A 26,681-nucleotide genomic window follows, 5' to 3' on the forward strand; every position below is an offset into this window, starting at 1 on the left:
CCGAGCTCCCAACATAAGCCATGTCCAACCGTGGCGAGGTGTTTAAAGGTGAAGGGTAGAAGCCGTAAACGGTGGCCGTCGGAGCCTTGGTCAAGATTCCGGCTGATGGACTCCCTGCCTGTCTACCAGGCAGGGAGCTCCGGGACCTCTTTGACTACCAGGGTAAGGTCAAAGGAGAAAGTACCCCCGTCTCCCTGCTTTTATACTATGCCGCATGGTTTCCAAATTTTCTAAATCCAAAGATCGGCCCCCTAATAGGGGCCGCACCGACGTATCCTTTCCTCCGTTGCCAACGACGAGTTTCCCTAAGCCGGACGACTATGCTAGGTTTGTGGTAATTGAATCTGTTGATGCGTCAAACCCCCTTGCCACAAAGTCTGTCTTCCTCATCTCCAAATTTCTTGAGGGCATTGTTGGTCAACCCTACAAAGCCAAAAAACTTAAAAACAGGAGAAGATCTTGTAGAAGTGAATAACAAGCAACAAGCTACAAATTACTTGACTAAACTCGCATCGCAGATCTCGACATCAGGGTCACACCCCACCGCAGCCTTAATAGCTCCCAGGGTCTGATCTCTGAGTCAGATCTGATGAATGAAACTGAAACCGATCTGCTGGAAGGCCTTAGGGACCAAGGTGTGACAGCAGTGAGGCGTATCATCATCCGTCAAGATAACAAGGAAATCCTAACAAAACATGTAATATTGACTTTCGACCATTCCACACTTCTTGAATCAGTAAATGCAGGTTTCATTCATTGCCCCGTCAGGCCGTACATCCCCAACCCACGCGGGTGTTTTAAATGCCAGTGGTTTGGGTATGGCACTACCACCTGCCGTGGTCGACTAACATGCGCCAAGTGTGCACAACACGATCATCCATCTGACAACTGCCCATCGCAAACCCTCATCTGTGCTAATTGCCAGGGACCCCACGGGGCCTACTCTAGAACATGCGAGAAATTCAAACAGGAGAAGGAAATCATCAAGGTGAAGGTCACTGAGAACCTTACATTCCCAGAGGTGCGAAAGAGGTTCCCCTCTTTCCCCCTGGGGAGGTACGCCGACGCAGCTCGCCGGGGGGCGGAGCGGCGTCTGGTGTACACAGGGACCCAGTTCAGCGAGTCTGACCTGGTCGTGCCCCCGCCCCCCGCTGGGTTGCCTCACGCAGCCCAACCCGGCACCACGCCGCTTGCTGAGGCAGCAGCGGTTGTGGTGCAAACCACTTCTGTTGGGACCGGTGCCGCTCCCGCTTCCGCCTCCGTGTCCTCCATTGCGTTGGAGGGTACCGAGGTGATGGACACCACGGGCCCCGCATCGGCTCCCACCTCCACCGCACCACCCGTGCCACTTTTGGCGTCCCCGACGCCCGCGGCGGTGGCGGCTCAAGCGAAGGGCTCCCGAAGGGGGGTCAAGTCCGGGGGGCCCGGTCCGTCGGGCACCCCTCGGACATCCGACAACGAGATGGATGTCGGGCCGTTCCTGCCTGCAACGCAGCGCAAGGAGCGGGCTCCGACGCCCAAGCCATCAGCAGAAAGGCCCTAAAAGCCAAATCCTAGAGTAACAGCCCAGAAAGACACATGAACACACATACACACAGACTTCAGTAGCTTCTAAATCTCCATAATGGGAAGAGAAAATATTACTCAATGGAACTGTAGATGCCTCATTAAAAATCTTGATGATGTCCATGAGATATTGTATTCGAACCAGCCAAGTGGGATGTGTCTTCAGGAGACGCATTTGAATCCCAATGACACAAATTTATTAAATAGGTACATGGTATTCAGAAAGGATAGGGTTGGCTGCACACACTCTTCGGGCGGTGTAGCCATAATAGCCCAGAAATCCCTAGCATGCCACCCTATCGCTCTCAACACCGTCCTTGAGGCTGTAGCAATACACACAATAATTTTTAATAAGTTGATAACGGTATGCTCCATTTACATTCGTCCTGATTATGCACTTTCGAGCTCTGACTTCGAGGGGCTGGTCGACCAGCTGCCCGAACCGTACATCCTAACAGGCGACCTTAATGCACACAACTCTCTTTGGGGATCCTCCAGAACGGATGCCCGACGTCGCCTGATAGAGACATTTCTTACATCTTCAAGAGCATGCCTTTTCAACAAAAAGCAGCCTACATAACATAACTTAGGAGATAATACATACTCACATCTCGACTTGGCTATTGGTTCTGCAATTCTCTTTCCATGTCTTGAGTGGGGCGTGGGCACTGACCCATATGGTAGTGACCACTTCCCTAACATATACAGGTAAAGGCCCATGCAGTCCATCTTCCCAAAAAGGTTTAATGAATCAAAAGCAAACTGGAGCACATTCACACAAACATCTCAACTACACCACACATCCATAAAACGCCTACACGTGGAGGAAGCCGCCCAACTCGTCACGGCGCACATCATCGACGCCGCCGAAAAGTTCATTCCCCAGGCCTCCAGTGGGTCCCGCACTCCAAGGAGGCCCTGGTGGAACGAGGACTGCAGGCGGGCGCGAGAGTCCCAGAACAAGGCGTGGGGTGTCCTTCGCCGGTACCCCACGTCAGATAATCTCATTTCGTTTAAACGGGCAAAGGCTTTTGGGAGGCGAGTGCGCCGTGAGGCGAAACGGGAGAGTTGGCGCAACTTCCTCACTTCCATCAATTTGTACACAGACACACACAAAGTCTGGACACGTATACGAAAACTAAAAGGACAACAGACACACAGCCTGCCCTGGTTAGTACAACAGGGGACACACTGGAAGACCAGGCTAACACACTCGCACAACACTTCCAACACGTGTCCAGCTCAGCACACTACACTAATACTTTCATGCAACACAAAACATCTGCAGAAAAGAAGCCCTTACGAGACAAGAACAAGTCGAATTCTGCTTACAACTCTGAATTCACACTTCATGCGCTGAAGGTTGCTCTTGCCACTTGTAAGCCCTCAGCTCCAGGGGCAGACAGCATTACGTACACCATGATACAACACCTACATGCAGACACTCTTGAGACACTCCTACACCTCTACAACAGAATATGGCTTTCGGGGCAGCTTCCAAGATCTTGGAAGGAGGCCATAGTTGTGGCCTTTCTGAAGGAGCGGAAGGACCCCTCCTCTCCAGCAAGTTATCGTCCCATCGCCCTGTCAAGCTGCCTGTGTAAGCTCCTCGAGAAGATGATAAACCGTAGGCTCGTCTACTTTCTGGAGTACAATGGTCTTCTCGAGGGCTGCCAGGCAGGCTTCCGGGCAGGGCGATCCACAAGTGATCTGCTTATTGCATTAAAATCATACATCAAAGATGCATTTATACACCAACAGTATTGCATGACCGTATTTTGTGACATCGAAAAAGCGTACGATACGGCATGGCGTTACGGCATCCTTGCAGACTTAAAATCGTATGGCGTAACAGGTAATATGTTGAACACTCTTGATAGTTACCTGTCCAAAGGAACATTTCGTGTGAGAGTCGGGTCGGCACTGTCCAGAATTCCCATTCAAGAAAATGGCGTTCCTCAAGGCGGAGGTTTGAGCTGCACGCTGTTTATCGTAAAGATGAATTCGCTTCGGAAAGCACTGCCTCCATCGATCTTCTGTTTAGTGTATGTGGATGATGTACAAATATCTTTTAAATCTTGTAACATATCCATATGTGAACGTCAAGTCCAGCTTGGGGCAAAGAAACTCTCTCGCTGGGCAGACAAAAATGGTTTCAAACTTAATCCCACAAAAAGTACCTGTGTCGTATTCTCAAACAGACGTGGAGTAATGCCCGATCCTGAAATAATCCTCAATGATGACCCAATCCCTGTTAAAAAGGAACATAAGTTTTTGGGTGTGGTGATGGATGAAAAACTCACATTCATATCTCACATCAAACAACTCAAACAAAATTGTCTAAAAACAATGAATATTTTGAAAGTCCTGCCTCACCAATCATACGGTGCAGATAAACAACTCCTGCTGCGCCTTTATACCGCTTTGGTAGGGTCTCGTTTGGATTACGGTAGTGTTGTCTACGGGTCGGCTACAAAAACAGCGCTAAAAATGCTCGAACCAGTGCTGCACCTGGGGCTTCGCCTCTCGTGTGGTGCTTTCCGTACAAGCCCTGTCCAAAGCCTGTATGTGGAGTGTGACAAGTGGTCCCCGGAGTACCAGTGAATGTATGTTGATCTTTTATATGCTTGTAAAATATCATCAATCGACAACCATCCTTTTAAACTTGTTTTTATGGATACATCCACGTCACAGCTGTTTTTATATCGCCCATCTCTGTCTCTACCTTTCTCACTTACGGTGAGAAGGGAAGCTTCTGAACTGTCAATCTCCTTTTTGGACACGTTCAGAACATCTACCATTGACTTTATAGCCCCCTGTCAATTTCGCCCTGTATCGTGTGACCTGTCGTTTACACAATTACAGAAAAGCAGGGTACCATAAATCGCGATTTCACAACATTTTCAGTATCTGCAGCAAAAATACCAAGCTGCAGAATTTTTTAGTGATGCATTGAAAACTTCCATTGCGGTGTCTTGTGCAGCGCACGGACCCAATTTTACGGCCTCTACATCGATGCATGTAAATTCGAGCATCTTCACGGCGGAAGCGTATAGCATTTTTCTTGTTGCTGGTCATGTTGTTCAACAGCACATTCAAAAGTCCATCATTTACACAGATTCCTCAGCGTTGTACGTGCTTTATCATCCCAAAAGCGTTCTAAAAATCATGTCATAAATCTAGATTTATAGACTTTAATGTCAGCGTATGCCAAAAATCTCGAAGTGATTGTATGTTGGGTACCGGGTCACTGTGGGATTGCAGGAAATGAGACCGCAGACCAAATAGCCGCCGCTACGGCACACACGAACACAGTGGACATTACAAAATTACCATACACCGACCTCAAGCCATACATAAGAGAACACCTTCGCAGAACCTGGCAAGCCGACTGGAGCACACAGACAGACAACAAGTTACACCTAATTAAGCCACACCTAGGGCCATACACTACTGACTCACACAACAGATTCACTGAAGCACTAGCTAGATTGCGGATAGGCCACACACACGCAACACACTCCCATCTGCTCATTTGTTCTCCGAGACCCTTGTGTAGCAGGTGTGGGGAGGGCCTATGCGTAATTCACATTCTCATTACATGCAGAGCACTCCACAGAACAAGGCGCAAATATTTCCCACGACTATACAGACAACACATCCCACTACATCCAGCACTGTTTTTAGCGGATGATCGCACAGTCCCTCTACAACGCACTTTTAGGTTTCTTAACGAAATCAAATTTTTACAACTTATTTCCTATCACGCGTAATTCTTGCACATACTTTCATGCCCTGCACTATCACTATCACACCCTGGCCTTTTACACCAGCCATCCTCCTTGTCTCATTGATTTTACTATTTTAATCTCTGCTCTTGTTGAGCAATCTTAGGGGTTACATCTTCAACCGTCATAAATAACCATTGCTTTGGCGCTCTTTGCCCTAGTTGGCCTTGGGCCATTAACATACAACCAACACCATCATCATTTGCAAAAATTCTGGATAACTTGCGCTATTACTAGACTGGAGTCCTAGACCATGCTTCGACCCTCCTCTGTGCGTTTGAGGGAATTCATTTATTAAAAAATTAATCCCAAAGTGCTGTCCACCCCTCTGAATTCTCCTTACCAATTTTCAGTTACGTTTAGTATGACGTTTACTCGAGATGGTGTGGCTTGACTGCGCTACTGCGCGGCTCGTCCACTCTCCGACACAGTCGGTTAGCCGCAGTTTGTTCCCTCATTTGAATCTAGCCACAATAGGATTTGTGCCTCGAAGAATGTGGCTTTAGTTTTTTAGTTTGTAGAGTCCAGCTTAGTAAAGTCAATGAAGTTAATGTAGGTGTACCCAAGCGTAAATGCGACGCTGAATTCACTTCGCTCCGCTGCAGTTGTGCGCTGCACATGCCAGTGCGACTGGTACGCCAGTGGAAAATCTAAACCAAATTCAAGGCGGGAGCTGAGTAAGATAGTTTAATATAAGAACACAAAAATATAATCAATTGAAACTTTTACTGTAAAGCTTAAAACCTATATACGGGGTACTCTGGTGCAAGGTGAGCTGGCAGATCAGTCAGAAACAGAGCCACACATTTGCGACCACGTTTAAAGACGATAGTATCTCTTGGGCTACTTAAACGCGGAAATGTTTGAAGCCTGTCTGTCTGTGACTCGATTGAGCCGCCTGGCTGAAGCCAAAGGAAACTTGTGCAATAGTTTTGTATGCCCACAGTCAAATCGAAACGTCTAAGTGCGGTTTCAATGTTCATAATTGCCAGGTCGCGGGTTCGATTCCCAACCGCGGCGGCCGCTTTTCTGGTGGAGGTGAAAAGCACAAACTCCCGCGTGTACGAGATTTCCGCGTACGTTAAAGATCCCCAGGTGGTCAGAGTTAATCCGGAGCCCTCCACTAAGGCGCGCCTCATCGCCTGCATTGCGTCAGCGCGTTAAACCCTACAATCAATCAATCAATGTTCATAATTGCCAATATTGTTGAACAAGAACAAGACATTACGCCAATATAGGGCAGCAAATCAATACCTAAGGTTGATTTGCACAATTCCTTAAATAAAAATTCCCGCCACGCATTCCGCTGTTTCCGAAATTGAACTTAGACGACGCGGTTTCTAGCAAAAATGACGAGCATAAAGCAAAAACTACGAGTGCATGGCATCACGACAGAATTCAGGCCTGCTTGTGATTGGGACGAACAGGGCCAGCCGTTCCACGAGTACAATATTTTATACAGGCTGCGCTACTTCCCCGTATTCAGTTCTGCTTGTTGCAACTTCCGCCACTGAAGCCCCTGGTTTCACTATCCCGAGTTTGATACCACGGTTTTGTGGAAGTAGGAGCGGCTGGAATACACCGAGAGAATGTAAACTCCACCCTAACCCACGTGACAGTGGCGGGCGGTGTAGCTCGATGTGCTGTTTACGGGATAATAAATATATATACAGCTTTTGGGATTTGCGTGGACAGTGAGGGCAATTGTTTCACCCTATATCCACGGTGATACCGATAGGCCTGCAAAATATAAATCAATACCGAATGAGCGCCTGTTTGCTAGTAAATGCAAACAGATGCGGTGCGTCGGCTCTTGTACTACTCACGGCTGCAGGACACCAGATGGCGCTTCAAGGCCGCCAAGATGTAATGTGGCGAAGGGGTGAATGAATTTGGGGCGATTTTGATCGAAGTCCAGATCGCGGTCTGCACGGTGCCGGATGTTTAGGGTAGAGGAGGCCACGTAGCAAGGAAGTGGTAAAAGCGAACCGGGAAGTTTGGACGCTCACTAATGCAATGAATTTTGAAGTGGTTGACCTCAACGGGAAAGTGCACCGTGCGGGCAGGGGCCAGGCGTTCAGGGGCCAGGGGGCAGGGGCCAGGCGTTAGAGACGGAGTACATTTTACTGAGCGTGTAGCGCAGCAGGTGGGGAGGCGACTAGATGAGCGGGCGGTAGCTTTTTAAGGGGTCCAAGAGCAGCCCGGAAGCTTTTGTGCACACAGTGTGCACAAAAGCTTAGAAAGGAGCATGATGTAGCAATGTAGGCGAGCGAAGAGGCAAGCGACGTCCCCCCGGGGACTGACGCTTATCTCAAACACCGAAAAAGAATGAACCGAAAGAAAAAGCGAGGAGTGGCTAAGATTGACTAGATAAGCATGCACAAGGTCAGATCACGGGTCAACTTGAAACAGAAAAGAAACTGAAGTATATGCCTCTACAGAGACTTTTCTTCGAGATCTAGAAGAGCCCCCCGTAATGCATGAATTAATATGGCAAGGCTGTACAGAACCGTAGGTACCAGAAAAGGGGGAGGGATGGGCATGCTTATTCAACAGGGAGACAATTGGCACACACTAAACGAAAAGTGCGAAGAACATATTTCGCTTAAGGGCACGATAGCGGGAAGAGAAACGCTGTTTGGAGTGTGCTATCTGCGGTCAGAGGATGATACTCAGTTTAGAGAAAAAAATAAAAAACTGGTGGGCTGCATTAAGCGGAACCTCGATCAGTCGAGACATTCGGGAGAGGTGATTCTAGTGGGAGACATGCATGCCCACATTAAGGACCTGGACGGATGCACAGTCCGCAATGGCAAACTCGTACTAGATATGTCTGAAGAACATAATCTCATTGTAGTGAACAGAGAGAATATATGTGAGGTATAAATTACTTATAAATATAAATGTAAATGTACAAATAAATGTGTAAATAAATGTAAAATGTATAAATAAATACAAATGTCAGGTATAAATACTGAGGTATAAAAATAACGAGGGGAAAACAGTCCAGTATATACTACAATTTCCTTTGAGAAGGAGTGTATGAATGGTTGACTCTAACGGAAATTGATGAAATAGGTGCCCACAGCTTAGGAAGTGACGATAACGGATAACTTAGACTTTTCGAGAAATATAAGGCCAAAACCCGGAAACGGTGGTGTGCTACAGACGATCAGCAAATGGCTAATATTGCCAAAAGCCTGGAAACAGAAATCGAGAGACAACCTACGAAAGACTAGGACTACAGGGAACTGATTGGTTTCATTCAAGGAAAGATAAGGAATGCGGAAGAACGCAACTACTAGAAAGGGAAAAGAAAGCCCAGAAGCTGGTGGAACAAGGAAATCAAGGAAGCCATAACAAAAGACAGGAAGCATCGAGAGAGCATAGGGAGGCCAAGCGATTGGGAATGCTCGCAGAGAAAATGACTTTGAAGTGGAATTGGTACCGCCTAAAGAAGATGGAAATGCAAAATCTTGTACACCAAAAACGTAAACGAGGAAGTGAGCAATGCGTCTCAAATATACACGCTAAAGATAAAGGCCCGCCGAGAACGTTTTGTAACCATATAAAGGAACAAAGCAAAAAGACCGAAGAAGTACAACGTCATGTCAGAAACGGTGAAGGCCAGGTACTCAAAGGTGAAGAGGCGGTATTTAAACTTACATTCACTGATACAAGAGAAGTTCAGAACAACGGAGAGAGGACTACAGCATTCAGACAATGCGGGAACTGAGGTGCGTACAGATAGGGACCTAAAGTTGGTGAATCTAAACTTAAAAAAGTCGAAGAAAATGTTCCAGCTAGTACGGCAACAGGGACTAATAAAATTCCAATACGGCTGGTTAGCCTACTGGGCCCAAAACGGAAGGAACTACAGATTCGAAAAAGCGAAAAATTGATAAAAGCTAAGCAAGTACCCGAAAAGTGGCGTAAGAGAAGGATGAAGATGATACATAAAGTTAAAGGAGACAGTGATGATGCCAACTCGTACAGGCCTATTACAGTTACTTCAGTGCATGCAGGCTGGCAATGCAAGCCATAAAAGCGGAACTACATGCGTGGATGAAGGGGAACGGCATACTGGGGGAACTACAAAATATATTCAGAGAAGACAGGCATTTAGAGGACAATTTATTTGTCCTAACCCAATGCTTAGAGGTATCAATGGCTCAGAAGCAACCACTACGGATAGCATTTCTCGATATAAAGGGCGCCTACGACAATGTAGGCAGAGAACTTCTGTGGAGCATACTTGAGCTGGAGGGATTAGGTCAGGACTTTATGCAGCTGTTGCAGGGAATTCCCAATGAGAGGGAGGTACAAATTACCTGGGAGGACCAAAAGTGCACAGAACCGGTAGTAACAAATAGAGGATTAAAGCAGAGTTGTCCTCTTTCGCCATTGCTATTCATGCTGTACATGGCAAGACTAGAAAAAAACTTGAAGGCAGTAAAATAGGTTTTAATCGGTGTTATAGCCTCAAAGGACAGGGAGTGGAACAACATATCCCGGGTATGATATATGCAGATTACATAGTACCAAAAGCAAATAGCAAACAGTGTCTCGAAAATATCACACAAATATGCGGGTAGAAGCCACTGAACTGGGGTTAGAGTGTAGCACAGCAAAGTCGGGAGTTCTGGTTTTTAATGACCACGCCCGTAACAAATCGGTATTCGTTCAACAAGCAGCAATACCGCGTGTACCGGAATACAAATATCTGGGCATATGGATAAGTGAAGGCCAGGCGTATCTAAAAACTCATGAGGAGCATGTATGAATGAAAGGCAAAAGGAACGCCTCTTTCATGAAGCATAGAGCACAGTGGGGATTTAACATATGAAGTAGTGAGAGAAATCTGGAAGGGATTAATGTTACCAGCACTCACCTTTTCAAGTGCAGTAGTGTGTGTCAAATCAGAGATTCAATCAGTGCTAGGAGAAAATCAGAGGGGGGTAGGTCAGTTGTCATTAGGAGCGCTCAGTAAAACAACAAATGAGGCAGTGCAGGCAGACATGGGATTGGCCTGCTTTGAAGTGAGAGAAGCACAGAACAAAATATGTTTCGAAGAACAACTTCGAAATATTGATGACCACAGATGGGTGGCCAAAGTGTTACGGTATCTTTCCATGAAAAGCGTGGACACACAGTGGAGGTAAACAACCACATGGCTCAAGAATAGGTATATGAATTCTGGAAGTTCTGGTGAAAAGACCAAAGCAATGAAAAATGAAGTGAAAGAATCGGAGACAACGACCTAGAAAAAGAGGATGGAGGCGAAGAAGTCCCTGAATATCTACAGGATCGGGAAGCAGGAGATCACAAAAGAAAAAGTCTTCGATAGTATGAAAGAGAGTGCATTGCTTTTTGAAGCCAAGGCTGGGTGGGTTTTTTCAGGATAAAGACGCATATACGAGAGCCGCTAGAGAAAGAACTTGGCGCAGGCTGCGGCAAGGAGCCAGAAACCATGCGACATATTGTAAGGGAGTGCGAACGTATCCGTCTGCCCTCGGTGAGGGAGCCATTCCGTTTCCGGATGTACTTGGTGTTAAGGTTACCGGAAAAGTGAATTTTACAGCAGTAGAGGTTTGTAAAAGAAGGTTGGAATGTTGAGGGCAAAAGAGCAGAAAACAAACTGGGAAGACATGCGAACAAAGAAGTCAGAGTGGCACAAAAATTTACTAAAGGTATTTTATTTTTTTATTTTATGTTTTTTTTATGTATTTTTGAAATTTTCTGTCAGGTGTTTGTACAGTGGCGTTACGACTAAGGCGGCCGCGCAACGCGACCCGTTACAAAGAGGAATCCGCTAAGCATCAGCATCATCAATCCAGTGCAGGAGGCCTACTAGGATAGTACTGCGTCGGAAGCGTCCATGTGTGAAGGGGCTGGCTGACATTCTGCGTTCCGTTGGGGCGGTTTTTTTAATTAACATTCCGGTGACTACATAATCGCCTCAGAATTTGTTAGTGCGACCACGTATGTGCATGCGTACTGAAAGGACGTCAGTTTATACACGTCGATATATTACTTAGTTGGCTGCTCTTTCGCACACATGCCTACCTTGGCCGTGTTGTGGTGACTCTATGCACGCGTGTACATAGGCAGATAATGTTATTCCATTCCGTTATTCCGATGTGTTCTAACCATTTCTGACTGTAACAAAAAAGCAGCCGAAGGGTTGCACGATACGGCGCAGAGCTGTTTTTAGCGGCGTCATGAATTCGATCCGAAACTTTTACGAGACCTTGCGTTTATCAATTAGACAAGAACACCGTAACCGTTATTACGATTGGTCACGGAAGAGTAGTGCGTATTGACCCCGCCCATTCATTTTTGTTCGACCCCAAATCTGATTACAAAAAAAAAACAGTAGGTCAAGCCTCGCTCTCATGATTGCCTATGGACCTTTTTTACGTGGTAGTGCTGCCAGCCGCGATATGTGGCGTGTTTTCTTTCTGTCGCGGCAATATATCTCCCCATCTTACAAAGTGTTTTGTTCAAGTGGATGGCACAAAACTGGTAGCCCTTCATAAAGACATACCAATTTTCCAAAATACAAGCATCACTATTTTTTTACCTGACAGGGTGTTCACTTGTTCTTTGTACAAAGAATGAGTTCAAAACTGAAAATTTGTGCTATTGACATATAACATGTATTGACATTTGAAATGGTAGTTGCATCATTGAATGAAAAAGTTTTGTGTAGAATTCACGAATAGAAAAGGCCAACCAAGCCAGTTAAAAATGCCCGTAAAAACAATTTTCGGCCGGAAGCTGAACTCGCCATGTCGACGGTGTGCGAGTGCCACTTGAAACCACTCGGCCACTACAGAACGGGTGGACTTTCGGAATTAACCTGTATACTTTTTTTAGCCCCACCCTTCCTGTCTCCAATCTATGTTTCCTACGGGATGTAAAAAAATTCTTGCTGGTAAATTGAACATTTCCTGCGCAGTAAAGATCCGTGAGCAGCCCACCACAGCCGATGAAAGAAACGTTAGTACCCTTGTCAGATAAAGCGGTCGTTGAAGTGTGTCCTGCTGCGGCTGCATTTCATACTGCCTGAGAAGTGCTTGCCGTACTTTGCTTTTGCGCTTTACGGTAAAAACGTCATCGGATATTGATTCTTCATTACCTAAATTACTTTCCGTAACTCTTTTTTTGCATACAAGTGCCCTCATATTTACTACAAGCCTCACAGTCGCACACACATCGCCAGTGTGCAGCTTGGGGAAGCGGGGTTTCTGAAGCGCACGGCCGAAGCGTCCTCAGCCAAAATACGCATTCAGTTAGCGCTATTGTTTCATTGTATGTGTTTTATGGACTTACTGGGTATTTTAAACTCTAGAAACTAACAAACCAGACCAGCATTCATTACGGCATCAAGACAGTTTTCGCTTCTCGGTTGATCTGCGGCGACTGGTCGGCCGCTGTTGCTGGCGTCTTCGCTCGGCGAGCAATTCCCTCTACCTGAACTTTCGATACACCGCCGTGTTTTTCGCCGTCGGCGTTCTGTGAAAGTGCCGTCTTCCATGTCGAAGTCGACGTTGTGTCGTCGTCATGCCTGCCATCTGTGAGCACGCCTTGACGAGAAGCGGGGTTCGAGGGGTGGTGGAAATATAGAATAAAAGGTAAATATAGACGAACACAATAAACTCCGGTTTTTGACGCGAGAAACCAAGCTTGAATTCCAACCACAAGAATTGTTTTTAACAGCACCGCTGATTATGCCGAGGTTTGTCCGTCCGTCTAACCAAAAAAACCACGAACCCCCAAGAAAAAGGTGTGTTTAGGGAGGCTGCAGGAATCCAACACGGGACCTTTACGCAGTTAAACCGGCAACTTAGCCACTGGGTCACCCAAAAGGTTTGATGGGTATGGTGTTGGAAAGAAAAAAAACACTTCCCGTGGTCGCAATGGAACCTGGGTCCTCCGCATTTTAAAAGCGGTGCTTCTCCGATTGAGCTTTCACTTTTTTGTATTTATTACCTTTCTTTGATAATTCACAACCGATTACATCTCAACATTGTAAATATGTACACATACAAGAGCTGCAGTTGTCAGCCACTACAGGGCTGACTTTGTCAATTTAAAATGGCCTGTTATAGATTAGTTGCTCTATTTGTGGGAGCCAATCAGGTAGTTGCTGTTGAACTTAATAACTTCAAAAAATTGACCAATGCTCTCCTTAAAATACACTCTTGCACATCGCCCATCAACATCATTGTACAACCTTGCTGTACGAGAGCGCCATATACTGTGGAGACCCAGTGCCATGACTAAATTGTAAGGCACTTCATCCTCATTGTTTATTGCAAGGGAACGTACACCGTGAGGGTGTAGTGAAAACTCTTTGTGTAATATCATCTGTAGCACATCCCAGAAATATACTCCCTGCCAACAATTAAAAAATACATGATGTATTGCCTCGGGAGATTCACAACTAAAACAATCTGTCCCCCACGGCACGAATAACCCCCTTCCTTCTATAAACGTTCGTACTAATAATGTTCCTGTATGCAACCTAAGCACAAAGTACTTGACCCCTTCTTGAATCTGCAATCTTTCAACCCTCTTGAGCATATCGATACCGGGCCTTCCGCAGTACATATCCCCGTACATGGGAACAGAGAACACAACCGCGTTCTGGGCACGTAGCATTTTGTTTGGTTTGGGAACGCGGGCGTTCGCTTTTGACTTGGCCTCGGGCTAACGCAGTCCACTTCGGGAGAGATGTGAGAAGCTGCGGACGGAAGGATCTGAGCCTGCCGGCCATGGAGAACTTTCAGCGGCAAGGTCAGACATAAATGTTAGGTGAAACAAATATACCACGAAACGGCAGGGGCCGCTGGCTCTGTTTTTCTCTACCTTTTACCACTATTACAAGCTGTGCCGCAGGGTTGTTTATGTCTTGCGTTATCCATCAGTGGCACAAAAAAGCCTCACGGAACGCTGACGTAACCAAGCGATGCCCTCCAACCCCTGGCGCCGCTTTGCTTCACTGTCCTCACCAGCAGCCGTATTGTCATGGCGTAACTGCGCATCAAATGCTATAAAGGCTCGTGTACAGCTGCGTCGTCTAGGCTTGCGTGTAGGCCTGCGTCGCGTGAAGAGGTCACGAAAAATACCAAGGAGAAATACCTTGGGCACAGGCATATGCTCCTCATGAGGAGCTCCGGGCATCGGCCAGCTCGGCCTCGAGAACACTTCGTCCAGCGGTCCTGGAGTGATCACTGTTGCACCATTCTTGTTGCCTGTTCCGGTGCGTTCGCGCCTGAACAGGCGCCGAGTTCGCGCTACGGGGAGTTCGCGAAGCCGGTTGCCGCGGGTCCTAGCGCGTGCCTACACGGTACACTTTGGGAACGATGTGAAAGCCTGCAGACTTTTTAAAACGATCCGGGACTGGAGAACTTTCAGCGGCAAGTTGGGAAACTAATATGAGGTGAAACGGCCGGGTCTGCGACGAAGTGGGAGGGGCCACCCACTTTGTTCTTTCTAAATCCATGTACTACTAGTACCAGCGTTGCCAATTCTTTTATTTCAATAGGCTACGCATAATATTGTTGCTTGCCCCGCTAACCCCGTACCTTTCTTTTCATGGCGCAGTGGTTAGGTTACAGTTACCTGTTTCACGGAGCCCGCGACCTCCGCAACAACGTTTTTTCTTGACGTGTGGACTTATAAACTCTTGCTCGTTGGCTGCTTGCCTGCTCCCCACTTTGTTAGTTTGGTGTGCCTGGCGGAAAACGTTGGCCGAAATAGTTTTGCCGTTAAAAACTTGAAAACATCAAATAAATCTAATAATTTATGTGGTTTTTCTGTAACAGGCCCCAAAAGCTAGGTCGATCCGTAAATTACCAATACCATTGAACTGTGTCAAAAAATACGTTTTGGTGTTTCAGTGTGTTGTGTCCTTCAAACGAGGACATACCTTTTGTGCGCGCTCAACTGTTCAGCCGAAAGTGTCGTGCTACCGCAGGGTATGAAGTTTGTTGAGTATTAGGATAGAGAGAAAGATTTAGTTGCTCAATTGAGTGACAATGAAGCTGCATCTGCTGACTTTGGCATACCGGACTACAAGCTTGTCAGCATGGTAAAAAAGCCCTTTTGACAGTTGGACGTTGAATATTTGTTGATGTCCTCTCAAAACACGTGTCGAAATTCGACATTGCGGAAGTGATTCCAGAGGTTTCTGGCCCTAGACGCTGGATCAGGGCTCCGAGTTTGACAAAAACCTTATCAAATTGCGCTACGAGCGCCCGGTTATCGCTAACCAGGTAAAGGAACTGTTACAGAAAGGCATCATAGGGGAGACGCCAAGGCTGTAGGCAGCGTCTGTGATTTTTGTGCGGAAGAAGAATGGCTGCTGGTGTTATGGTGTGGACTACCGGCGTTCGACCTCCATCACAAAAAAGTCGTCTCTCTGCTACCCAGAATGTGCAATGTTGTAGACTGTCTCCTTGTGGACCTCTACTGTGGTTATTGGCAGATACCCATAGACTCAAATGACAGGTCCAAAATAGTTTTCGTTAATCATGATGGTCTTTATCATTCGAACGTCATGCCATTTGCCATCTGCAGCTCTCCAGCGACACTTGAATGGTTTATGTATACTATTCACCGTAGTTTCAGGTGTGAGATTTGTGAGATTTGTGTTTTCTCTCCTAAAGACGTTGTTACCTTCGACAGCACAATCTATGAGAATAACATGCGTCTAGCATCCGTTCTGAAATGCCTACAAAGTGCTGGCTTACTACTGGTGTTGGGATGCCTCGTCGACAAGGATGGCGCCAGGCAAGACCCTAAAAACTTACAGGTTTGAAGGACTTTAGTCAGATACAATAAGTAAAAGAGCTCCTCAGCTGCGAGAGCTTTTCTTTGTTCTTTCGGCACTTTGTATCTCACTTTGCTTACGCAACTTCTCCTCTGATTGACCTCGTGCACAACAACGTCCACTTTACATATACACCCAAATCTGACGCCTCTTTACCCCGACTTGGATTTCTTTTTACATCAGCACCTATAATCCGCCACTTTGATCTTACATCTACTACCGAAACAGACTGGGACGCTACTGGCACCGCACTTGGGAAAGTACAAATACGGAGGCATAGCACCGCTAAGCCGGTCATCTCTTATGTCAGCCGCTATCAGCAAGGCTGAACAAGGCTGGCAGAGAGCCAACACCATACGGTGTCCTTCTGTTAAGGTGACTTCTGTTAAGGACGCCGTTGCGCCAATCTGGATTGTACACAAACGTTTTCCTATTATTCGGGCCCTATGCTGTCATAAACGTATATGAGACGTCATTTACGTCCTCTCTCGTCTGGCGAAATCTGGAAGGAAGGCTAGGAAAACCCAACTCATTCACATCGTCCGCCTGAAGATATTCTATCCCCGCACTTCGCGATTCGCCGATCGGGCTTCGCCTGCGAACGGGTGAAATGCCACACTCAAATGTGTTGTACAATGCGGAGGACTACAGCGCACAGGGCTGTGCACTGTTTTGGCAACCAGTCTCCCTTCGAGGGTACATGTCATGGGCAGAAAAGATGAGACGGAGGTCGGCTTGTATTGAACAGCCCAGGTTCCATGTCCTACAATGAACTATCTTTCATTTGTCCAAGGAAATAATTTACTTAGGAGCGTAACACTATGTGGGGTTGTAAAACACCAGCTGTGAACGATATTATCTTCACCTAGGTTCTTTATTTTTGTCATTTAAGTTGTTTCAAGTTGCCGCTATTCAGATAGACACACTACGGATGTGTTGCGCCATTGTATAACCGAGAGCTATGTGGTGGCCGTAAACATATCCTTGTTATGTGCTGCAGTGATTTTTGGTGAATCAGAACTGTTTACACATTTTAATGCAAACTTAGTGGAGTCTTATTTTAGTATATGCAGCAACTACGTTTTCGAACCTACCATGAAAACAAATAGGGAAAGGGAAAGGGTTCGAAAACACCCCATCCTCTTGAGAGTTATTCAAACTTCAAAACAGGCATGACTCAAACCCAGCGTAACATTTTACTTCTCATGTTTTCAGTGTACGATGAATGGAAAGGTTTTTACACAAAGTCACTGCCGCTTCAAGCTGCTAATTAGCAATTATGAATAACGTATTCTCAAGCCTTACCATGGCGAGACTTGAAGAGAATATTCTTAACGTGTTAATGCATGAACTAGGAAACACGTTTTCAATAATGTGTTTATTTTGTACAGGGGACTGAGAAACTAATTTGGCCTGAATTTATGCTTGCGGGAGGATACCGAGGCTCACATTTTAATCGTTTGTGATTTTTGACGCACTCGCTGAATAAATCTTTCAACCAAGACGCGAGGCTTTGTGAACTACATCATTTAGTTATTTCAGTGTAATAGCATTGTTTGAAAAGAATTAAGAACACCATCAAGTGCTTCCAGGTCGTAACGTTTTCAGTTTACAGCAAAATTGTGTGAAATACACTTGATGTTTTGTTTTTGTTCTCCATAGTAAGGAATGTTCTTAAGTCGTAGCTCGGGAATTTCTTCTCATGAGGACCATACACCATGGGCCCAACTTCCCCCACCGCTCGTTCGACTGCAATAATCTACGTCAGTGTGTTGTCAAACTTCACGCTAATATTGAGCAGTGAGGTATGATCTTTAGTTCACGTGATTTATGCACAAATCTTCCCCAGCCCTACAGCAAACGCAATGAATCCCTGTAAATCTTACAGATCATTTTTTTCCACAGAACCTATGGCGTAGGGGCTGCCTCGGCCAATGTTTCGTACCGGGATGGCAATTCCAGGCCTCCGACTCTCACTGGCCTGTGCTGCTCATCGATGGTACTACATGCGCCCCAAACATGGTAACGTAGTGTCCTGTAATATAATTTTTAGCCGCCAATGTTTTAGTTAAACAAAAATAATGTCGGCGATTTTATATCAAGATTATTTTTATCCCTGCCCAAGAAAAGTTAATTTGAGAAAATTTATGAACAAAACTTCAATCAAGAATACAATTTTAAGACATGTCATGTTAACAGTGATGGCGAATATAGCGTTACCAAAGAAACAAAATGTTAAAAATATTTTATTAAGCGTTCAACCTCCAGTATTATTTCACTTTAAAAATGCCTCAAGTATGACGGTGCATCAAGAACCCACTGAATATACATGATTCAATGCGCTGTGATTTGTAACACGCTGCAACTAATTCATCTCGCGTTATTTCGTTTCATTTATTTACTATCAAGGCACTGGCCATTAGAGAGGAGCAGGCTAACAAAACAAATAAGCAAACATACCGCAAAAACGCAATGTTGCAATAAAGCACAATTCAGTGTTAGAAATGGACGTTTTGAAGACGTTGGCGTCTGTGATTGATGCGATGAAAGCGGAAAGATGGTTACATGCTAAATAAAAGCGAAGAAAAACGTGGGACAAAGCGCTCGTCCTGTGTAGTTCTTCTCTTTGTTCCGCGTTTTTCTGCGCTTTTATTTACCATGTCTCCATACCAACTTGCCCACTTGTCGGTGCTCCTAAGGAAATATGGTTCCCATCGCTGGATGCTTTGGGGACGAAAAAGATGAAATATAGGTTTATATGGCTGAAAGGGATGCCAACTTTGTATTGGTGATCACTGCACGATGATATGTAGGTTAGGGGCAAAAATAATAAATCGGAGAGGGCTGTGTTAACATGATAGGTCTCATGAAAGAGACACAACGTGAATTTTTCCCTCGGAGGGGAATGTGAGGCAGGTTTCAGGTTTGGTTTCATTGATGTGACACTTGCAGCCCAAAAGTAATTAAACATTATAAAACGTGCAGAGTGATTCAAAATGAATTCAATGTTATCAATGAGCATGTTAGTGTGATGATCCCAAATGAGTGATGCATATTCGAGTTGTGGCCGCACTAGCGTTTTGTAAAGAAGTTTTAGGTTTACCGGATCAAGCGAAAAATTTCGACGTAAATATCCAAAAGTTCGGTTAACATTGCATGTTATGCAATCAACGTGGGCCTGCAATCAAAGGTTACTGGAGATCATAACTGAGGGGTACTTGTAAGAAGAAACGTTGTTTAGGGGTAAGGTTTGAAGTAAGTACGAGGGGGTTGTAGCTTTTAATACATTACTAGAGATCCTCATCGATTTACATTTACATCCGTTAAGCTTCATTACCATGTATTGCACCACGAAGAAAGGTCATCCAGGTCAGTTTGCAGGGCTTCAGGGTCATCAAACTATAACATTTCACGGTACATTACACACTCCTCAGCGGATAATCTAAATGGTAGAGGATATGTAATCTGGTAAGTCATTTATATATATTAAGAAAAGCCAGGGGTTGAAAACGGATGCCTGTGGAACCCCAGAAGTGACAAGAGTGGGAGGAGAGTCAAATTCATTGGCAGCTACTTATTGTAATGGTTACATAAAAAACATTGAATCCATCTTATTGTGTTATAATCAACGTTTAGTTTACTCAACTTAAGCAGTAGCAATGTATGATATACAGTATCACACGCTTTAGAGAAGTCTATAAATACACAATCAATGCATGAACCACGATCAACAGCAGAGAACAAATCATTAGTAAAACATAACAGTTGGGTTTAACAAAAATAACCATGTGTAAAGCCATGTTGGAGGGTGGTAAAAAATAATTGTTTTCAAGAAAAGTGGCAATACTCAACTAAAGAACGTGTTCTAATACTTTACGTGGCACAATGGTTAGTGCAATGGGGAACAATGGTTAGTGCAATGGGCCTATAATTATGTGGGTCGCTAGTGTTTCCAGACTTGTGAAGCGGAGCTACCTTCCCCATTTTCCAGTCGATGGGTAGAACACAGGATCCTCACGAATGGGAGAATATTATAAACAGTAGAATGAACTTGAAAATTTTAGTGTTTTTTTACTTGGGAATATTTCCATCATCCTCGGGAAAAAAACGAAGGTTTAAGGTTTTGAATTATTTTCTCATTCCCACCAAATCAGTGTACACCGGTTCCATTGCATCGTACCCGCCACGGTGGCTCAGTGGCTAAGGCTTTCAGCTGCTTAGAACGAGGTCGCGGGTTCCATTCCGGGCCGCGGTGGCCGCTTTTCTGATAGAGACGAGAAGCAAAAGCACCGATGTGTTCGAGATTTCGGTGCACGTTAAAGATCCCCAGGTGGTCCAAATTAATCTGGAGCCCTCCACTACGGCGCGCCTCATCGCCGCGTTTTGTCGGTGCCCTAAACCCCACAATCAATCAATCCATTGCACCGTAGTTGTAAAAAGGCAATTCACGAGCTGAGGTAGGCGCCTCGTTAACAAATGATAAGAAAAATACATTGCTAAGAGCCAAGCAACAGGGTTTTCTTAGATTAAGGGAATCACTTTAAGGGGCCAGATCACTACTTTTTGTTATCTCTGATGCATACCTGCCGCAATCTACGAGGATTGCTTGCTAAAACAGAAGCAACATCTGCTCAAAGTATGACTCCTTGGAAATTGAGACTTCGCGTGCGTACTCATCTGCAAAACCGAGATATGCTTCCCATCGTTCGTCGTTAGTTGACGGTTTGGCTTCAGGAAAGATACGCTTTTTCTTGTTGGGCGGTCGTCTTAAAGTTGGTGTGAACCACACAGACTGAGTATGGTCGTTTATTTGACGGAGCGGTATGAAGCGTTCAGTGAGTTCGCCAATTTTAGGAAGTCTTCTAAAAAAGATTGAAGTTCTGTAATAATTAACTCGTAGTTACCTCTCCCGCAGTCCCTGATTAGTTTTGTGGTCTTGTTGCTTTTGGATGTTCCGTTCGGTAGAACGAAGTGAACGGCAGAGTGGTCTCTGACATCTGGTACAACTAACAGGGAATATATGAGATCACGGTTAGTTGGAAAAACTAACTCTAATTTGTTGGAACTTGTAGTCGTGATACGGGGGGCGCTATTTAACATCTGGGTGAGATAAATCTCTAAGCAAGCATTAACAAAAGAGGCGGTTACAGAATTACCGTGGCCAGGTAACGTAGAAAGCAGGTTTCATTTGATGTCGGGGAAGTAAAGTCACCTGGAAGAATGGTATTCGAGGTAGCAAACTTAGCATGCAGCATGTTAGGAACATCATACAAATCTCATGAAAAATCAACACTGCACAAGTACTTGCACGAGTACTTGGAAGGACGTTTATGTCGATTTATTTCACTGCCGGGCTCCTAATACGCGTCCGCTTCTCTGGTTTCACAGTTCCGTCGATGTCGTTGTTACCGAGCGAATGAAGAGGACACCGAAGTTAGACTAGATAGAGCTAAAAGCAAATCTCTGGAGGAAAAGATGCCGAAAGTGCGAGAGTGGCGATGGTATACCGATGCCAGGCGAGACATGGTCGGAGGCGGCAACACGCTTCGACATAATGTCAGAATCAGGCGCACCTGCGCGCCTTCGCTGATAATGCGATTAGTTTCGGAGACGCAGCATCTACGCGCCGTCACCAAGAAGACTGCACTTTGCGCCCACTCCTGTTTCACGTTAGAGAGAGTCGTAATTGCCAGATAATGTTTTTGACGTATTCTTACTTAGCTACGACACCGACCAATCTTAGGAATAATTCAGTTTCTTTTATTGCAGAGGACTTTATTTTGTAGGGTATTTATATGACAGCTGTATTCAAGAGTGCCGGGTTTATGTCCATCGTATTTCTCGCTGTTTCAAAAATAGAAGAGAAATGTGTTAGTTTAAAAAAATGTTTTTTGAAATTCCTTAGAAATAGATGCTTACTTCGGGTTTTGCAGCGCTTTTTCATTATAAAATGAATACTGTCATTTGTTCACTCCGAACTTTTAGGCCTGTTCTTTTTCTTTTACTGCAGCAACTAGAGCACATATTTTTTTGCGCGCACTACAACTTTACTTATAACAAACTACCAGGAACAGTGTGATGAAAAAAATTCGCAATGTTTCGATGAAGCTGCGGGAAAAGCAAGCCAATGTCACTCTTTTAAACACGTATTTCAGCACACAAATCTCTTCGGCACTAACAGAACACCCTGTGAAAAACGATGACGCCTCACCTCCCTCGTGCCCATCATAATAATCATAATAAGGAGCTTGTTACATAAAAGCACGCATCAGAATGCGTACTCGCAGCTCGACTCTTATTCCACATTTTGGTGCAAGAAACGCGGGAACGAAAGACGTCCAGAGGAGAGCCACGCCGTGCGGATGTTGGCGTACTTTTGACCGCGTTCCTTCCTCTGGGGAACAAGAATAAGACACCGTTTCAACCATCTCATTGGTAAAGCTCGAGCCAGATAAACAATAAGAAGAAATAAGACGATTCCGTGTTTGTTGCAACTTAGCCGACTTATGAAATGTGCCTTCGCTTCTGCGTAACTCCCAATAGGGTGACGTCGACCTCTGCGTGGTGAGTCTGATCGCCAACCATATCGAAGTCCATGGCGCTGCACTGTACCATGCAGGCCCTCATCGAAAGGCGGCGGTTCGTCTGGGAGCGACTTATGTGATCGTCAAGGTTGACTACATTCGCCACGCCGATCTGCCACCTGTATATCAATTGACTGATCTGTTAAGAACTTTGAGGCAAGAAATGATTGCTTGTCCGACATCAACAAAGAAGATGAAGGCACTGTTGACATAGATGACCTCGAAGCAGATATGTTTGACGCGCTTGATTTTGAGGCAGGGTCATCATCGTCATCATCATCATACCCTCGTCATCATCGTCGTCAGCGTCTCTCGGCCCACGGCAAGGCAAATGCTTCTCAATTAGATCTCTAATCATCCCGGCCCTGTATTAACTGCGGCCAATTTATCCCCGCAAACTTCTTGACCTCATCAGCCCATCTAACGCTCTGCTGCCCCTGCCATGCTTGCAGTCTCCAGGTATCAAATATGTTACCCTTAATGAGCAACGGTTATTCTGCATTCGCATTACATGCCCTGCCCACAGCCATTTCTTCTTAATTTCTAGTAATAAGTGCTTAACACGAGTTTGTTCTCTGACCCACTGCGCTCTCTGGTTGTCCCTTAATGTTACACCTATCATATTTCATCCCATTGCTCGTTGAGTCATGTTTAATTTAAGTGGAACCCTTTTCGTCAGCCTCCAAACTTCTGCCCCGTAGGTGAGTAGCGGTAAGATGCAGCTCTCATATACTTTCTTCTTCAGGGGGACGATGGAAGGCTGCAATTGTGGCAGCCCACAATTGTGCCTGAAGAGGCAGGGTAGTATCGGCGATAAGACCGGGTATTTTCGATCGGGATTCAAGCAGGTTGATATTGGCGAAAGGCAAACGAGAAATTACATTAACCCATGCTAGAACTACCCGGCAGGCTCTCATATCGTCCAGAAAAGTCTGAATTTGGCCAGAGCTAGAAGAGCACTAGACAGATGATGATATCACTACTAATAATACGGAAAGAGTGAAGGGAAAGAATATTGTCATAGCCAAACAACACGAAGACCAGAGTAGCCAAGAAATTAAATGGGAAATTTATACTGGCAAACCACAGCAGCCGTATTGGTTTCTCCGCAGAAGATAACAGGCAGCATCCAACGAAGATGTCTGGTCCGGAGAAACAGGAATGATACTGAAATTATTGCGATATGCGCGACCACAAATTAACGTTGGCGCGTTGACCGTTGTTCTCCGGGTATTCAAGTAGAGAAAGCCACATGTCCTTTTGAGACAACCATGTCGAAGAATGATAAGCGCAAGACAATTTTGCCATGCAATGGAGCAGCTTCAAAACACAAGTGGCCCTAGAACATGTAGATTGTCATTATGAAAATGAAACAGCAAGTGCAAGAAACGTTAACAATGACAGCAAGGAGCAAGCAAAAAAAGAGAAAGTGAAACAATTCAGTTATTTAGGGGGATGTCTACCAGGCGTGTCAAGATGATGCGAAGAAGGCCAAGGTTTGTGCTGGACAATACGATTGCCGGCTGGCTTAGGGAACTCCTTCCTGCAGTTCAAGGGTGATTCAATAAATCAGAAGGGCTACACTCCCACAAACGAAGAAGCCGCGTTAGCATCGGTCTAAGCAGACGCGGCGAGACCCCCACTCTGCTTGCGTCAACGGACATGATCTTGTTGCCTTTCAGCTGGATGGCTTTCCCGCCACGGCTTTTAACACGCATATAAACTTGTAGCCAACTTCGTGCGGGGGAGTATGTTCAAAAGATAACGCCTCGCCTACCTCGCGTCGATCAGAATCACCAGCATCATCACAGCTTGCTCCAATAAAAGCAAGTATCAGAGCGGGTTTTGGAGGCTGGTCCCCTTTTTCCACATTTGCGCTAGGATCACCTAAAGCTTAGGTATTGCATTTTATGTCTGGGATTTTAAATCACTTTTAAAAGAACTCTCAGGGACAAGTATCAGTTTTGTAAAAATGTTCCAGTCCAGACTAAAAGAAACTTATTTTTATATAAAGTATGGCTTCAAACTCACTGGAGACGGGCTGTTACGGTTGAGTGTATTATATTTTATTTCGTTTTATTTTCGAATTATTCCCCAAACAAAAGAAAAGCCTGCAGGGCAACATTCGAATCCGGACTTCTAAACAAATATAAGAATTTCGGGTGACTTTTAATTTCTTTGCTTTTGCATTAAACTGTCACTGTATTTTTCATCAGCATTCAGTTTAGGTAATTGCTCCGTTGCAAAGGTTACTAAGCCTCCTAAATGGATAGTTAAACAACAGTATAAAGGTCATACAATTTTGGTTACAATGGTAAATTTTCTACTTCTAAATTTCAGTTCAAAAGCTGTTGTGTATAGCAAGCACAGAGACTTCAAAATATTTTATAGCACTGAAACAAACTTTGTGTCTTGTGTTTCCACGTGGTGTATACATGCGCCATGTAATTTGGTGTTGACAAGAACAAATCATGTATTATCTTTTTTGGTATTTTTTTTCAGATGTGCGTAAATGGAGACTGCGTTCCTAAGCGGCGTAGATACCCGTACAGAATATACGGAAAATAAGATAACAAAAGTTTTGAAGGATATCCAAAGCGATTTCCGCAGTTCTGACTGAAATATTGAGGCTTTTGATTGAAGAAATCACAAACATTTTCAACGCTATTAAGCAGCAAGTGTCCTGGGCGAATAAAACGTTATGTATTGGCCTTGTTATTCCAGATTGTATTTATAGAGAAAAAATTTAGTTTCAAACACATGGTTTCTAAACTTCCGGGTGTTTCTTTTATCTTCTATGAGCAATTGTTTAAAATTTTTTTCCTAATCTTTCCCCACGTACGAGAATAATGAATTTATCGGAATGCAAAACAAAATCAAGGTCATGATGTTGGTTTGTGTTTATTGGTGCAAGGCCAGCAAGGGCAAAGTGCCTGCGCCAAAGGTAAAGATTTTTAAGGTTGCAGTAGTAAATTAAATACTGAATTATGTCAGTAGAAATAAAAGTGAAGTAAAATAAATTCAAATTAAAATGGCAGGCGTATGGAGCCGGGATGATTATGGATGATATGTGACGAGCTGTGAAATTTAACGTCCATAAAAAATTAGAAACTCGCCTAATGCAAAACATTGTGTTATGGCCACAAATATAATGGGTGTAGCGGGATGTGTTGTCTGCCTAGTTCATAAAAACGTTTTTGCAGTGTGGTGTCGTGTGCCTTGCATGTAATTAATATGTGAACTATGAATAGGTCCGTGTCCGTGTAGTGTGCTGCACTCGACACATATTAAAAGTGTTGTGCGAGTGTGTTAGCCTCGTGTTCCAGTGTCTCCTATTTTACTAACCAGGAGTAGCCTGTGTGTCTGATGTCCTTTGAGTTTTCGTGAACATGACCAGAATTTGTGTGTCAGTGTACGTGTTTATGGATGTGACGAAGGTGCGCCCACTCTCTCGTTTTGCCCCACTGCGCACAGGGTTTCCAAGCGCCCTTGTCCCTTTGAACAGGGGCAGGTTATTGGACGTGGGGTACCGACGAAAGATACCCTAATCATTGTTCTGAGCCTCTCGCGCCTGCCTACAGTCATCATTCCACCACGGCCTCCTGTTGTTGCGCAGGGCACAACAGGCATGAAAATTGGAGTTATCGGCGGCGTCGACGATGTAGGCCGTGAAGAGTTGGGTTGCCTCTACAACGTGTAACTGTCTTAAAGACGTGAACTGTAATTTGGATGTTTACGTAAAATATTCCAGTTTGCCCTAGGTTCATTGAACCTGTTCTCGGGAGAGGAACTGCTTCAGCCTTTACCTATATATGTTGGCGAGGAGGCAAAGTGTCACTTCCATATAAGTTCGTGCACGCATCCCAACCAAGACGTGCACCCAAAACTGCAGAACCAATAGAC

At 45.0% G+C, this 26,681-nt stretch overlaps 1 protein-coding gene across 1 annotated transcript in view; it reads left to right on the plus strand.

Annotated features, from left to right (window-relative positions):
* Positions 1-25,496, plus strand: part of LOC144142270 (venom metalloproteinase BumaMPs1-like) — a 60,332-nt gene extending 34,836 nt beyond the window's left edge. Inside the window, exons 13-14 of the mRNA XM_077673640.1 lie at positions 18,100-18,216; positions 25,281-25,496. Of these exons, the coding sequence (XP_077529766.1) occupies positions 18,100-18,216; positions 25,281-25,346 (183 nt within the window). The 3' untranslated portion in view covers positions 25,347-25,496. The remainder of the gene's footprint in view (positions 1-18,099; positions 18,217-25,280) is intronic.
* The last annotated feature ends 1,185 nt before the right edge of the window (positions 25,497-26,681 follow it).

Source organism: Haemaphysalis longicornis, unplaced genomic scaffold (assembly GCF_048455015.1).
Source record: "Haemaphysalis longicornis isolate Haplotype H1 unplaced genomic scaffold, Haemaphysalis longicornis Haplotype H1 scaffold_6, whole genome shotgun sequence".
In the NCBI taxonomy this organism is placed as follows: domain Eukaryota; kingdom Metazoa; phylum Arthropoda; class Arachnida; order Ixodida; family Ixodidae; genus Haemaphysalis; species Haemaphysalis longicornis.